Source organism: Citrus sinensis, chromosome 3, assembly GCF_022201045.2.
Source record: "Citrus sinensis cultivar Valencia sweet orange chromosome 3, DVS_A1.0, whole genome shotgun sequence".
Classification (NCBI taxonomy): domain Eukaryota; kingdom Viridiplantae; phylum Streptophyta; class Magnoliopsida; order Sapindales; family Rutaceae; genus Citrus; species Citrus sinensis.
In genome coordinates, this window is record NC_068558.1 from 50,183,727 (window position 1) to 50,196,921 (window position 13,195).

The 13,195-nt window shown below is 33.5% G+C and overlaps 2 protein-coding genes across 3 annotated transcripts; one reads left to right on the forward strand and one right to left on the reverse strand.

The window, feature by feature from the left end:
- Nucleotides 1-1,570: 1,570 nt before the first annotated feature.
- LOC127898626 (uncharacterized) lies at nt 1,571-3,436 on the reverse strand. The gene is made up of 9 exons (XM_052438730.1): nt 3,286-3,436; nt 3,077-3,157; nt 2,843-2,932; nt 2,598-2,764; nt 2,398-2,467; nt 2,228-2,307; nt 2,051-2,113; nt 1,890-1,966; nt 1,571-1,794 (listed from the first exon to the last, which is right to left on the reverse strand). Exons 1-9 carry the CDS (start codon nt 3,361-3,363, stop codon nt 1,694-1,696), a joined length of 807 nt encoding a protein of 268 aa, XP_052294690.1. The 5' UTR covers nt 3,364-3,436; the 3' UTR covers nt 1,571-1,693.
- Nucleotides 3,437-4,561: 1,125 nt separating this feature from the next.
- On the forward strand, nt 4,562-7,311 carry LOC127898601 (ATG8-interacting protein 2-like). Of its 2 annotated transcripts, none has more exons than XM_052438141.1 (3): nt 4,562-4,726; nt 5,319-6,178; nt 6,921-7,311. In XM_052438141.1, exons 2-3 carry the CDS (start codon nt 5,339-5,341, stop codon nt 7,023-7,025), a joined length of 945 nt encoding a protein of 314 aa, XP_052294101.1. In that variant the 5' UTR covers nt 4,562-4,726; nt 5,319-5,338; the 3' UTR covers nt 7,026-7,311. The 2 variants fall into 2 exon arrangements, with proteins under 2 accessions (XP_052294101.1, XP_052294102.1); XM_052438142.1 differs by lacking the exon at nt 6,921-7,311 and adding an exon at nt 6,706-6,881.
- The last annotated feature ends 5,884 nt before the right edge of the window (nt 7,312-13,195 follow it).

The window sequence follows — 13,195 nt, forward strand, 5'->3', positions numbered from 1 at the left end:
TTTCTGTAAATTTTAATTTATCCAAGATCAGAACCATACCCATCAGACATCAATTTGTCCTTAAGTATTATTAAAAATATTTTGTTTTTCATCAAACTATTCTCATGTTTTTAATGGTAATTAAGAATGAGTAGTTTACAATAATTTAGAAATGTTTTGAAAATAATTAATTTATTGAGAATATAACAAAAATTACTTTTTTTTTTAAAACCATTTTATGAGTGAATTATATTTTCCTTCGTACAAACTACTTTAAAAATTCTATTACCGTCACATCTTTTACATGGTTTATTTTTACAAAAGAATCTTAGACTGTATAGAAAATACTTCTTTACCCAATTGTATAAAAAATACTTCTTTACCGCATATCTTACAAGTTACAATACAATAACACTTTATCATGTATCAATTTATTTTTGGAAACAGTCAAATAATTTGAGAAGTAAAGTAATGATACACACAGGGCACATTTGAACTTCGGACTAAATTAGATTGGGTAACAAAAATGATATGATTTAACTTAAATATTTAGTACTATCTTTCATTTTAAAAATCATTAAATATAGGATTATATTGGATTGATTTGGATTAAATATCCTAATTTAATTGGATTAGACTGAATTTTTTATAATAATCTCTTTTGCTTGTAGAACATCGAACAAGACTATATTAACTTTCATTTGGCAAAGTTAAAAATAACTATTTAAATGATATCATTATTTTTAAATAATATTAATAATGGTTAACTTTAATATTATTCAATACTAGTTTAAAAAAATTATTGAATAGAATTTGATATTTTATATAATATAAAAAATTGGTTAAAAATTTGTGAAAGTAAGTTTATATTTAATTTATATTAAAATATTAAGTTAAAATGAAAAAAAAAAAAAAAGTGATAAAGAGGACAATTTTTTTTCTTTTTACTCTCATTTAATTCCAACACACCTAAACTGACAACCAGAGTACCTAACGACTAATAATCCCATCGCAACCAAAGTACTTGACGTATCTTATATAATTTTATTGTTATCATCTTAAAATTGTGAGCCTGAAATCAACCGTCCTAACTCCTTTAGTTTACACCAAACACAGAATTGAACTAAATTTTATAGAAATAATCCAATCCCTACTGCCAAATGCAACAATAGTATATCTACCATTAAAGAAAAAGAAAAAGAAAAAGAAAAAGAAAATGCAGAGGACCAAAATCTTATAGAAACATAATAAAAAAAATAAAGTAAAAATTATAGAAGCATTGTAGTTATTTTTTATTTTTTATTTTTTTTTGGGTTGGTGGAAAGTATCGTAGGCCATAAACAAATTTAGATTTTACGGACACAAAGATCATCGATTTAATTTCTTTTGACGTTACAATACATAGCGGAGGATGACAAATTTCCAGAATTATTAGTGTAAAAAAATAAAAATAAATAGGAGGTCCTGTTAAAATGGTTATTGGTTTTGGTGGGCTTTTGGTTTCTGCAATTAATGGCCCAAAGTTTGTTGATTGGGTAGTTTATCGTTATCATTGTAGTTTCAGCTTCCACTGAAATCATGCACGACGATGGGAAACAATCAAATAGCTCAGATGAACCAATTTAAAAATTCGAAATAAGAAAAGTGGTCGCAGTTTGTGTTACTGGAAGAATTGCTCATCAACGAATAAACGGGGAAGTAGGGAAGCCAATGACTATTTCAGCTTGGTACAGAAGTCAGAGAGCTGGAGAAGCTGAATCCTGGGCATGCTTGCTGCTTCAGCCCTCTCTTTCGGAGTGTTGTATCCCCAGTCAACTGTTTCAATTAGTTCAACACATCCATCTTAGCAAACAATGCTACTGCATACAAATACAACAATAAAATATGACATAAAAACCGAAAGAGATTACCGAGATACAAATTCCATCCATCTAATTCAGGCTCTTTAATCACATTCTTCAGGGTTGCAAGTCGATCTTCTACAAAGCTGTAATTGTAATCGTCACTTCATTGCAATGGATTGGAAAATCAAAATTTTTAGTTGTGATCTAACATATATAATATGACTCACTGAAGTCTCAGCCCCTGGTGCTCGGGTTTCTTCTGAAGTTGCTTCAAAACATTCACCTTCGGACTGCAATTAGTAAACGAAATCAAGAGGAAGAATCACTTTGATGTGAGCAAGCAACAACAGCCACCGGCAACAGTAAGAAAGAACCAACAGCTAGCATTGATAATGTGTACTGACCCAGTTCCCAGACCGTAAAGTCTGTCAGGTGTTATGGTAACTCCTGCAAGCTCCCGCAGTAAAGTCTCTACAAATCGGCTCTGATTACAGACAAAAGAAAATTAAGATAAGTAGTGGTGACAAACAGGGGAATATATAAGGTTGTTACTTTCAAATCAGTATCTTCAAACCTGATTTGAGGTGACTATATATATCCTTGAACTTGCCAACTTGAGAGCATCTGAAACACCTGGATAAAGTCTGCAGAATAAGAGCATCTTCTAATCAAATTGTGGGTCAAACAAACCAATTACAAGCTCAAGATATTTGTGGGAAAATAGAGTATCAAATGTCTTGCTCCAATCTCTACAAGCTCATCAATTTAGAGTACCGATTGGCACCAATCCAAGTTGTGAAGTCGGTATCCATCCATTCGTCTCTGACCTTTCCGGAAAGTTCTATTAAAGCTTCTCTGTTCTCACCCCATTCTTCCATAATCACAGGTTTAATCTTAAGCCAATTCTCTAATATCCCCTCCACTGTGAGTCCTTCTGCAACCTTTAATTTGAAACATTTTTATGTAGCCATTTAATAGTATCATCCATCAAATAAATTTTAGCACGGAATTATACTCACCGAGGATTTTCGAAGAGAAGGTAGTCTCATCTCAAGCAGCAACCTCACTAGCAACAAAGTGTCATATCCTGTTTCAACCACAGGCCGCAACTGCAATAATATAAAGCACTAGTTTGCTTTCAGCAGATTCTTTTTTCACCGAATGAATGCAAGAGATTTGGAGAAGCTTTGAGTTCTTGTGAAATTCAGATTGAAGAGAATAAGATACAAGCAAAGTAACTAACTAGAGCTCACCGCGTGCATTTGATCAACAATCCAATCCTCCAAGGCGGAATCCACGCCGTCGAATAAACTTGGCCATCTCACTCTGGCAGCCTATTAAACACAAGTGAAATAAAGGAAGATGGATCAATCCAAATCTAATTCAAAAGCACTTTTTTTGGAAAAGAAAAAACAGAGAATTTCACGAGGATTTTCTCATTAGTCAAACGGAGGGAAATGACCTTGACGGCAGAAAGAGCGGTCTCTTCGCAGCTGTCACAGATAACGCCGTCAAAGTCCAATGCGTATAAATCCTCCATTTCTCTTCGCACTTGGCTGTTTTTCTCTTCTCTGGATAATGAACCTTCAGCTCCCGCCACCGGCCACACAATCCTCTTTTATATTTCATCTTCACTCCTTGAAACTGCTTGGCTTTCTGCTTATCCTACCACTTACAGAATGCCACGTTGCATATTACGAGCGACATAAACGAGTGAGGATGAAAGTTTTCAAATTATCAACCTTTAATTTGAAACAATTAATCATACGTTATTGACTCATTTTTTTATGTCTAAAATTAATTTATTTACTACTTTCAAAAATCATATCAATATTACATTCCTAATTCTCTATACTCTATACATTCATTTTTCAGGATTAACCGAATATTTAAGTTTACGCATGTTTAATATTCCATTAAATTATAGAAAATTTGTGATAATCTATTTGAATTTTTTTGACATTTTAATTTAAAGGTGCAAAAAACTCCACCCATAATTTAAATACATGGAGGAGCAATAGTTAGTTTTTGTTGTTTGAGCTTACTTACAATTGTAAACGGGATAAATAATGAAAAAGGGTTAAAAGTTCTTTAAATGGGGTGTCAATAGTCAAACCAAAAAAATAAAAAAGGATAGATGTCTAAGTGATGATTTTGGCGGGTTGCAAGTTCCTGCAATGAATGGCCCAAAGGTTCTTGGTTTGAGTCTTTTGCAATGGGATTTGTTCGTTTGACTTGAATCTGTCAATGCAATCATGCATCCGCACGATCGAATGAAGGAAATGAAGTGCACTTATGCAGTTCCATTTGGCCCACGTTCCTCATCCATCGCCACGACTGCTTGCTAGTCATTAAAAAAATACCCACAATTGCGAATCGTTTATCTATTTTTTAATCGCAAAAACCTATCACCACTATTCACCGATGCTAATTAAAAATTATTTTAATAACTTAATAACTGGGCCCAGTCGTTTGAAGGTACAACGAACGACTAATCCCTTAGTAGCCCCTTTTTGTTATTCGATGATGGGCCACGCAACTAGGTCGCGTAAGCGTAATAATTTATACCTCGCAGTCCCTCGCACGCAAACGCACGAACCTTACCTTAATTACCGGTTAACGACCGGTAGCCACAGTGACTAACAATAAAGATATTATTATTATTATCTCAATACACGACGTGCTTTACCTACAACAGCCAGTAACTCCGATCAAATATACCGGTACCATCGGTTCTCTTCTTTTATCTCGAATTCGAGAAACCTTAACTATAGTCTATAAAGCCTTGTTCCGCTCTACGCCTGTCGAGGCAGTTAGTGTTGCTCAATCTAATCAGAAACGCCGCCGTATCGATCACCAGTCTATATTTCCGCCTTAGATCTTGTTCCTCCGATTGCGTCTCTGTGAGTTTTCATTTTTAATTTGTTTTCTTTTGAAATTATATGAGCTGTGGATCGCTGATTTTGTTATGTTTGATAGATATGTGATGATTGATTTTGTTTTCTTTTTGTTTTAATTCTTTTTAAATCATCTGTTAATAATTATATTGATTTGTACGTGCTTGCGTTGACTTAATTCTTTCTTTCATCACACGTACTGACTTACTGGATGATGAATTTTTCTTTTTTTTTTTTAAGTTTAATCTCTAATTTGTATCAGAATTAGAAATACGTTTTTCGACTGAATCTGATGCTTTTGTCTGTACATAGAATGATGTTAATTTATAGCGTGGGCTTTAGTTCACTGACTGAGTTTTTGGCTTATAAAGCTTTTTAGTTGTGAGTAGAATTTAGTAGTTTTTTTTTTTATGTAAATTTTTGGGATGATATGGCATAGTTTACTTTTAATATGTCATGTTTTAGTGGTAAGACAATTTGCATGATGGCGTAACAGAATTATGATGAAGTAATTATGTCTTATGCTTTTGATTTTTCTGTATTCACTTTTAAGTTCATTACTTGTTGCTTTTTGTTATTCTGATGTTTTAAATGATAGGAAACTTGTCATTGGGAAGGATGGCGGATAATGAGGTAGAAGAGAATGCTTCCCGTGGGAATGAATGGGAGGTTGTGTCACTTACAGCATCTACCTATGCTGCTGCTCCTAGTGCTCAAAATGATGAACCGAAGGATGATGCCAGGGGTGACACTGCTGAAGAAATTGAAGCGGAAACTTCTCATGCATTATTCATGTCTCGTCACTTTGTTTTTCCCCCCGGTGAGCATGAGAATTTGCCGGTGGAACCTGAACTTGTAAAGAGTGAGATTTATAATGAATCTGAAGGGAAGGACGTTGTCTCTGAATTGGGTGCTGAAGTCGGAGACAAATCTAGTGGAAAGGATGATGAAGATAATTGGACCCTTAAGGATTTGAGTGTACACAATGAGTTTCCAGAAATGCAGATTTTTGATGAGAGGGGTAACAGGCTATCCTTTAGTAGTACAGAGTTTGAAGAAGGTACACCATTACCGGGGTTAAATTTGACTAGGAAGGAAGAGAGTATTTACAGTGCGGCTACGTTTAGTTCTTTCCACGGTGACACGGCACTCAATGAGAACTTGGAGACTCCTGAGCTAACTGAACCTTCTGAGCAAGGTTTAAATGTTCCCGCAGACGCATCAAAATCTCTGATGCCTGCAAAAGAAGATGACAAATTTGCTGAGTCTGACCTTCCCTGTGAAGCATGGTGGAAGAGAAGGGCAGCTTCCTTGTATGCTCATGCAAAGGAGACAAATACATTTTGGTCCATTTTCATTGCAGCGGCTGTGATGGGCATTGTAATTATTGGGCAGCAGTGGCAACAAGAAAGGTGGCAAGCTTTGCAGCTGAAGTGGCAGCTCAGCATCAATGATGAGGTATGTGGATTGCTGTTTTTCCCCCGAAAAAAATAAAGTAATTAGTCGGCTCAGTAAATTTTATTGCAGTGCCATAGAAGAAGTGGGTTTTACTCTGTTTTACTATTATTGGTTAATATGTTTCTAAAAGCCGTATGCATGCGAATTATAAAAGCGTAATTCAAAATATTATTTTATTGGACTGGAAATTAAAACCATGCTTCAACCATGAGTAATTGCTGATAGATTGTGGACTATTAGAAATTTTTCCTTTAGATTTGTGTTTGTACTATCCTGCTTTCTTTGTGGAGCCTACATCTTCTTGACGTGTTTCTTGAGAATGTCACCCGAACTCTTCACTTGTAGAACCACATAGAGTTGTCTCGGATTCAAGAAGTATACGTTTTTCCAATTATTAGGTCAGGAACTGAAGAAGCAAACCTGACTAGCCTTTTCTATGAATAAGATCGGAACCTTGCTCTTGTGTTTCTTCTTTAGTTTTGTTGTCTTAACTAGATCTGAAGTCTGATCCATCTGGGTTATATCAGAAATTAAACTTGAAGCTCTGCCCACACGGTTTACCTCCTTCCATGTAGTTTGCAAGTCAGGTGGTATATCTGGTTGAAAATTGGATAGGATTTGCATTTTCTTTTCCTGTCTTCTAGAAACTTTGTGAGATGGAAGGTCTCTGTATTATAAATTGATACTGATGTTCTTTTTTGCTTTTCTTTTCCTGTTATTATTATGGTCATCATATTTGCAGAAAGGGAGCAGGTTGTTGGGTCCCATATCTCGTCTTAAAGATGCAATTGTAGGTGGCCACCGTCGAGGTTCTCTTGTCAGGGGAAGCTCCTCAAATGATAGTTAAGATGATGATGATGAAGAAAAAAGTTGAGAGAGAAAGGAGAGATTGGTGTGAGGGTGTTAATATGCTCGTTTGCTTTGTGAAGCTCCTGTTTTCTGGTGTCCTAGCTACATAGCGACATGTTATAATTTTGATATTGTTGTGCCTTATTATTTTTTGCAAATGAATTATGTGATCCTGCCATGCTGTAGCTACCTGAGTTGTAGGGCCGGTTGTCTAGATAGAATTTGTATACCCGGATCATGAAAGTCCCGACTGGGTGTTATAATCAAATCTATTTGCTGGTTCAGCTGGTGTCGGTGGTTCTCGAATTAGAATTGTGTCTCGAATTAAAATTTGAGAAATAATCAACAAGATGTGGGAATCTAAACATTGTCGACTGATGGTTTGTACTAAAATGGTGCAACCCAAAAAAGCTTGACGATTGCTCAGCAGTGTATTCGTTTGGGATGAATTTGGATATCTGATCTTCCTCTAGAAAGTTTCTCGATTCGCAGTTTTTTAATTCGGTCAAGTCAAGCTTATCTTTTTTCGTTATTCAGTGTGCTGATCTTAATATGCTTGGCGTAAATAAAGAAGAAAAGGGAAGAGAGAGACTGAGAGAGTGAGTGGGTAGAAAGAAAGATGGTAAATTTTTCATTTTTCTTATCTTTCTTTACACTAAACATAACTTTTTAGTAAAAAATAATGATGGATTAGATCGATATACATACAAAAGATTTCATTCCTTACTGCCCATTGTCAAAAGTCAAAAAAGATGCAAAATTATTCATTTTAAAATATTAGGCAAAGGTGGAGTTATTTGAAAGAGTGATGATGCAGTCACAAATTCTTGTACAAATTTATATTGTACAAATTGATGTGGCATTAATTCATTGGTATAATGAAAATATAAAATAATAGAAATAAATCATGTGGACAAAAAAATATTTAATTCAACTAATTTTATCATACCACATCAATTTGTATAAAATAAGTTTATACAAGAGTTTGTGGTTATATCATTACTCTATCTGAAAATACAATACTAAACTCTCTTAACCTCATGAGGAAATTAAAATGGAGATTTTGGTTAATTTATAACATTAATTTCATATAGAAATTAGGTGATTTTAGTTGCTCTTTGTAAAAATTTAGATGAAATTCTTTATTTCTTTATTCTTTATTATAGGTAAAAATTATAGGTAGAGGGTGGATTTTGATCCTCATTATTAATTTATTCTCGATAGATTATGTCTATATATATTTAGATTTGAATAATATATCTCATTACTCATTATCTTTTATAACCTATCAAGAAATATGGTGAAATATCATTTGTAACCTATATCTAAAAAGAAGATATTTAAATGGATAATAGGGATGAAAAAGTCCAAGCCCATTAAAGTGTTGGGGGTGCCCACTGTAGGGTAGGGTCGGGTTTAGACTTTCACTTATTTTATTTTGGGATAGGGGTCGGGAAAGAGGAAAGCCATATAGTTAGGTGGAATTTATATTTTATTAAGGGTACATTTAAAATTGAGGTTGAGCAGTTATAATTTAAAAATTACAGTATTAAAATATTTTGTAAACACTAATTATTGTATCTTAAAAAGTATGTTGATATAATTTTTCATTTATATAATAAAAAATATATTATATCTTCAATAATTTTATCAAAATTATTATTTAAAATTTACATTTACTATATATTACTAACTTTTGTTTCATAATTACAGTTTTTTTTCTACAACAACTGTAATTTTTAAGTTACAGTACCTCAATCACAAACACACCCTTAACAGTTAATTATATACAAAGAGTGAAGAGTCTCTTTAAACTCAAACTTATGTCAAATGTCAACCATATATTGGTCCAATGGTGGACTTATGGTGATAATATCAATATTAAATAAAATCTTTTATTTTTATTTTTTTATATAGAGTAAAATATAAAAGCACGAGTAGTTCTTGATCCGATCGTTGGCTTCACTCCGTGTTCTCGAAGAATTAAAAGGAATTGCAAGTCACCAATCGGATCCTCCGACAGCAGGCGTCCTTCATGTCTTTGCTTAGTTTATTTTAATTTCTTGACACGTAGAAAATGACGGGCTTGGACCAACCAATTACAAAAGGTTGACACAGTTTCGGATATCGTCCCCGTTCAATTGTGAAAAAAAAAAGACCATCTGGTTTAATTTCAAAAATCTGATTGACTCCTTACACAAATGATTTTTTTTTTAATAACACTGGTGTGAATATTGTAATTAGTATTTTATCGATATTTATAATAAAAAAAATCTGTTAAAATTATCATCCATCAAGTCTTTTGTATCATTCGAATTCTAAATTTTCACAATCATTAATTATTAATATTGAACGATTATTTACTCCATACACATGCATTACTAATGGGCTTATACTTATAATCATCAGCCTAGGAAAGGGCTTTTAAAAACCAATATTTGTTACATCACTTCTACTTTTTTTCAAAAAAAAAAAATCGAGATTAGATGGTAAAATAATTATCATTTGAATCTAAAATATTTCTTTTTATAGGTCTTTATAATCGTGTGTGTGTGTGTATACACGGAGTCAATATTGTCTTCATAAGCGATATTATTATCAAGCAGCAACAAACTATAATTTTAATTAAAGCACACAAGATTGATATTATTATCAAGTAATTAATTCCGTTTCATATGTAATACAACACAATAACACAAACTCTCATATTAACGAGTTCTGAAATAACACAACTTACATGCAGTGATACAACAACAACTATAACTGGAAACACACGCAGATATATATATACTCATCAAACACACCTGGTATCAAGATTGACCGAAACAGTTGAGAAAGCAAATGACAGTAGAGCCTGTTGGACAAAACCTTTTGAGGTTGACAATTTGATCTTTGAAATTGCAGATGAAGATGGTAAGCAACGAGGCGGCGTAGAGAGCCCAGGCTGCATACTTGAACTTGTTCGAGGAATACGGGATGGTGGTGACCAAGACCAATGCAGTGGCAGCAACGATGATAGCACCTTTCTCTAGCAATTGGGATGCAACGGCAAACTTGTGGGCGATAAGTTTTGAAACAAACAGAAAAAGAAATGTCAGCAAGATAGCAAATGAAAGCACATAGAATGAAGGAGAAAGCTCCGAGTTAGTTTCAGCAAACAGGATAGCGATCTCAACGGATGATGAAAAGCAAAACGCCATGATCACATTCTGCCATTTCAAAGACTTGATTGGCCTCTTCGTCCATGGTGGGTTTGATTTACAGAAAAATATTTGTGTGTTAATTGTTTTGTAAAAGCAGTGTCTTAGCCATGCGATGATCATGTTGTTATTTATAGAGTGAGATGGGGTCATCGGATCTTCTTCGGTCCGAGTTTCAACAATTTGTGTCCCTATCTATGTACAGTGCATGCATGTTTATTTTAATTCAATAATGACATTTGTCAATGTTGATAACTGGGGCAAATTGTTCGGATACTAGATCGAGTTCGATTTCATTAGAGAGTAATGAACAGTATCGGCTCCACCAATTTTTATTTCTGCTGAAGAAAAAATGAGTCTTGAAAAGTTATTCACATTCACTTTTTTTTCATGCAGAAGATGGGTCCCACGCCAACAAGGCTTTGTCGTGGTGGCTATCTATCCTCTCACCGTTTCACGAAGGCGAGAGCTGTGGCTAGAGATTTAATTTCCTCTCCCGCAGTAAATTTCCAGATTATAAATATTTGTAGATGGTATGTCATTAAAAAAAAAAAAAAAAAAGTGTCCTGTCCCACTCAAAAGATATTAAAAGATTAAGTAAATATTCATTTAATCCGATCATTTGAATCAATTATCTAATTATTCTTTATATGTTTAAAAATTATTTAAAAGATCCATGTTGTATATTAATTTGTGTTAAAATCTATTCTTTATCATTTGTTTTTTCACTGGTTGCCTTGTTTTCTATTTGTCTCTATTAAAATCTATTCCTTATCATTCATTTTCTACATATTGCATGTCAAATTACACCACTATAGTTGTTGTATAAAAACAAATGATATGTCTTAGGTCCGAATTGTAAAAGCCGACTATGTGTTCATGTGTCGTGTCATGTAAAATGGCCGAACTCATCAACGGATATTAAAAATCCGATGGACTTTGCGCCCCGTCAACATTGAGTTTGATAGCGACACCAGAAAGTTTGCATTTGTTAAATTCCTTCGGATTTTATTAAATCCGCTTCGATTCCTTCAGAAACAGATAGAAAGATGCGTCCCACGCCAAATGAAAAAGGTAAAATGACTTGAATATGCTATGAAGTTTCTTGTGAAGAAAGAAATGAATCTTACCCCTCAACATCTTGGAAGCCCAACCATCGAAACAATTGCCTTTTTTTTTTTTTTTTTTTTTATGGTTTCTGATTGGCAGAAAATTAGTAGGTCCTAGCTATTGTGCATGTGATTAGAGGATTCAGGCACCTTTGGAACCGTTGTAAGGAGAAATTCTACAATATATTAGAGGTAATACAATCAATTGATGTATATATGACAAGTGTAATTGAATTTTAGGGGAATAATCGAACCCAATCTAAAAATTTTGGATTTAGATCGGATGTGGATGAAAACTTTAACCTGATTGGGTTGGATTTTGGCCAACCCAATTGGATTAGATCGTGATTGAATCATATCGACTTGAAACACCATGAACACACAAGCTATCTATGAATTGAACTCGGATTGCTTTTTTTTTTTCCAACCCGATTAACTCAAAACTCGATCAAGTTGATCCAATCCCTATCCAAACCTGTATTTGCCTACCCCTATTGAATTTAATATAACAACCACTTGCATGATATATTTTTCAAAATAAATGCAAATATGTCATAGTAAAATTTACTTGTTGTATGACTAACATGATACTTCTGATGTATTATAAAATTTCTTCCTTGTGAGGGACCCTAATTTTTTTCTTTTTGTGCCTTTAATCTTCACATTAGGATGTTTTGTTTTCATCTGACAATTACCCACATTATTGTACATAGAACAAATTGTGGACGGTCTGAGGAATTTCTACAAGTCCTCAAAATCAAAATCGGATGATGTCGAAAAGGATTTTTAGCCAAAATTTAATTGGTTGTGTAATAGCAGACGATATATACATGAGCCTAAGATCCATCGCCATCAGAAATTAAAATAATGGAATTGGGCTGTTAAATAGAAATGGCCAACGAGCCAGGCCGATATAAAAGAAGGTCCATGTGTGCTCATGCTCGTGTCGTGCTCACCATTTTCTTTGTGTCGTCTTGTGTTGTGCCTTTTTTTTTCTTAGGCTCAATTCGACACACGTGTCATGCCCACGCGTGCTTGCCATCGATCGTGTCATGCCTTGCCTATGGAAAAAACACGACAAACTTTAAAAAAAATTTTTTTTAAGAGAGCATGCCAAGTTGTTGGTATACATTTTTTCAAGGCTATGTACATTTTTTGAGTTCATGTTGATAAGGTGAAAAAGCCCAAGCCTATTAATAATAATCAAGTTATTATAATCAATAATGAATTAAAAAAATGAATATTTCAAAACAAAATAATAAATAAAGAAAATAAAGCAAATAAAAATTTAAAGATTTAATTCTTTAGTATTGCATTCTCTAATTCAAGCACTATAATTAATTAATTAACACTTCAAAGAGAGTTTAGTGTTATAATTTTAAGTTTATTATTCATTATTGATATATGAATTAGGGATTTAAGCTTTCTTTTTCTTTTTTCTATTATTTTTAATTTTAATTTATTATTCTAATTTATAAATTTATTTTGTTCAAAAAATAAAGGGCTTGGATTAGGCACATACTTTTTTTTTTTTTAAACTCTTGTCCAAACTCTTATGTGAGAGGTTTGGGCTAAAACTTATGAGAATGAGTCGGGCCGGGTTGGGCCGAGTTTTTTTGGCATCTCTAATGGAGAAAGAGAAAATAAGGTTAGTTTAATAACAAAAGATTAATTAAAAAGACCTTATGAGAGGAAATTAGTAGGTTTCTTATATCTCCACACCTTAAGCAAATTGTATTGATGTTAAAAGACAGGGGTAAAATAAAATGGTAATTTTTTACCTACCCCAAATGAATTGAAATTCTACATCCCACACCTAGTAAAATTGACTCGTTGGACTGCGCCTCCAATTCCATTAT

Coding starts and splice junctions, on each gene's coding strand:
- LOC127898626 (XM_052438730.1), bottom strand. CDS start 3,363: ATGGAGGATTTATACGCATTGGACTTTGACGGCGTTATCTGTGACAGC. Junction 2,933..3,076: donor TTGTTGATCAAATGCACGCG/GTGAGCTCTAGT, acceptor ATATTATTGCAG/TTGCGGCCTGTGGTTGAAAC. Junction 1,795..1,889: donor TGGATGGAATTTGTATCTCG/GTAATCTCTTTC, acceptor TAATTGAAACAG/TTGACTGGGGATACAACACT.
- LOC127898601 (XM_052438141.1), top strand. CDS start 5,339: ATGGCGGATAATGAGGTAGAAGAGAATGCTTCCCGTGGGAATGAATGG. Junction 6,179..6,920: donor AGCTCAGCATCAATGATGAG/GTATGTGGATTG, acceptor TCATATTTGCAG/AAAGGGAGCAGGTTGTTGGG.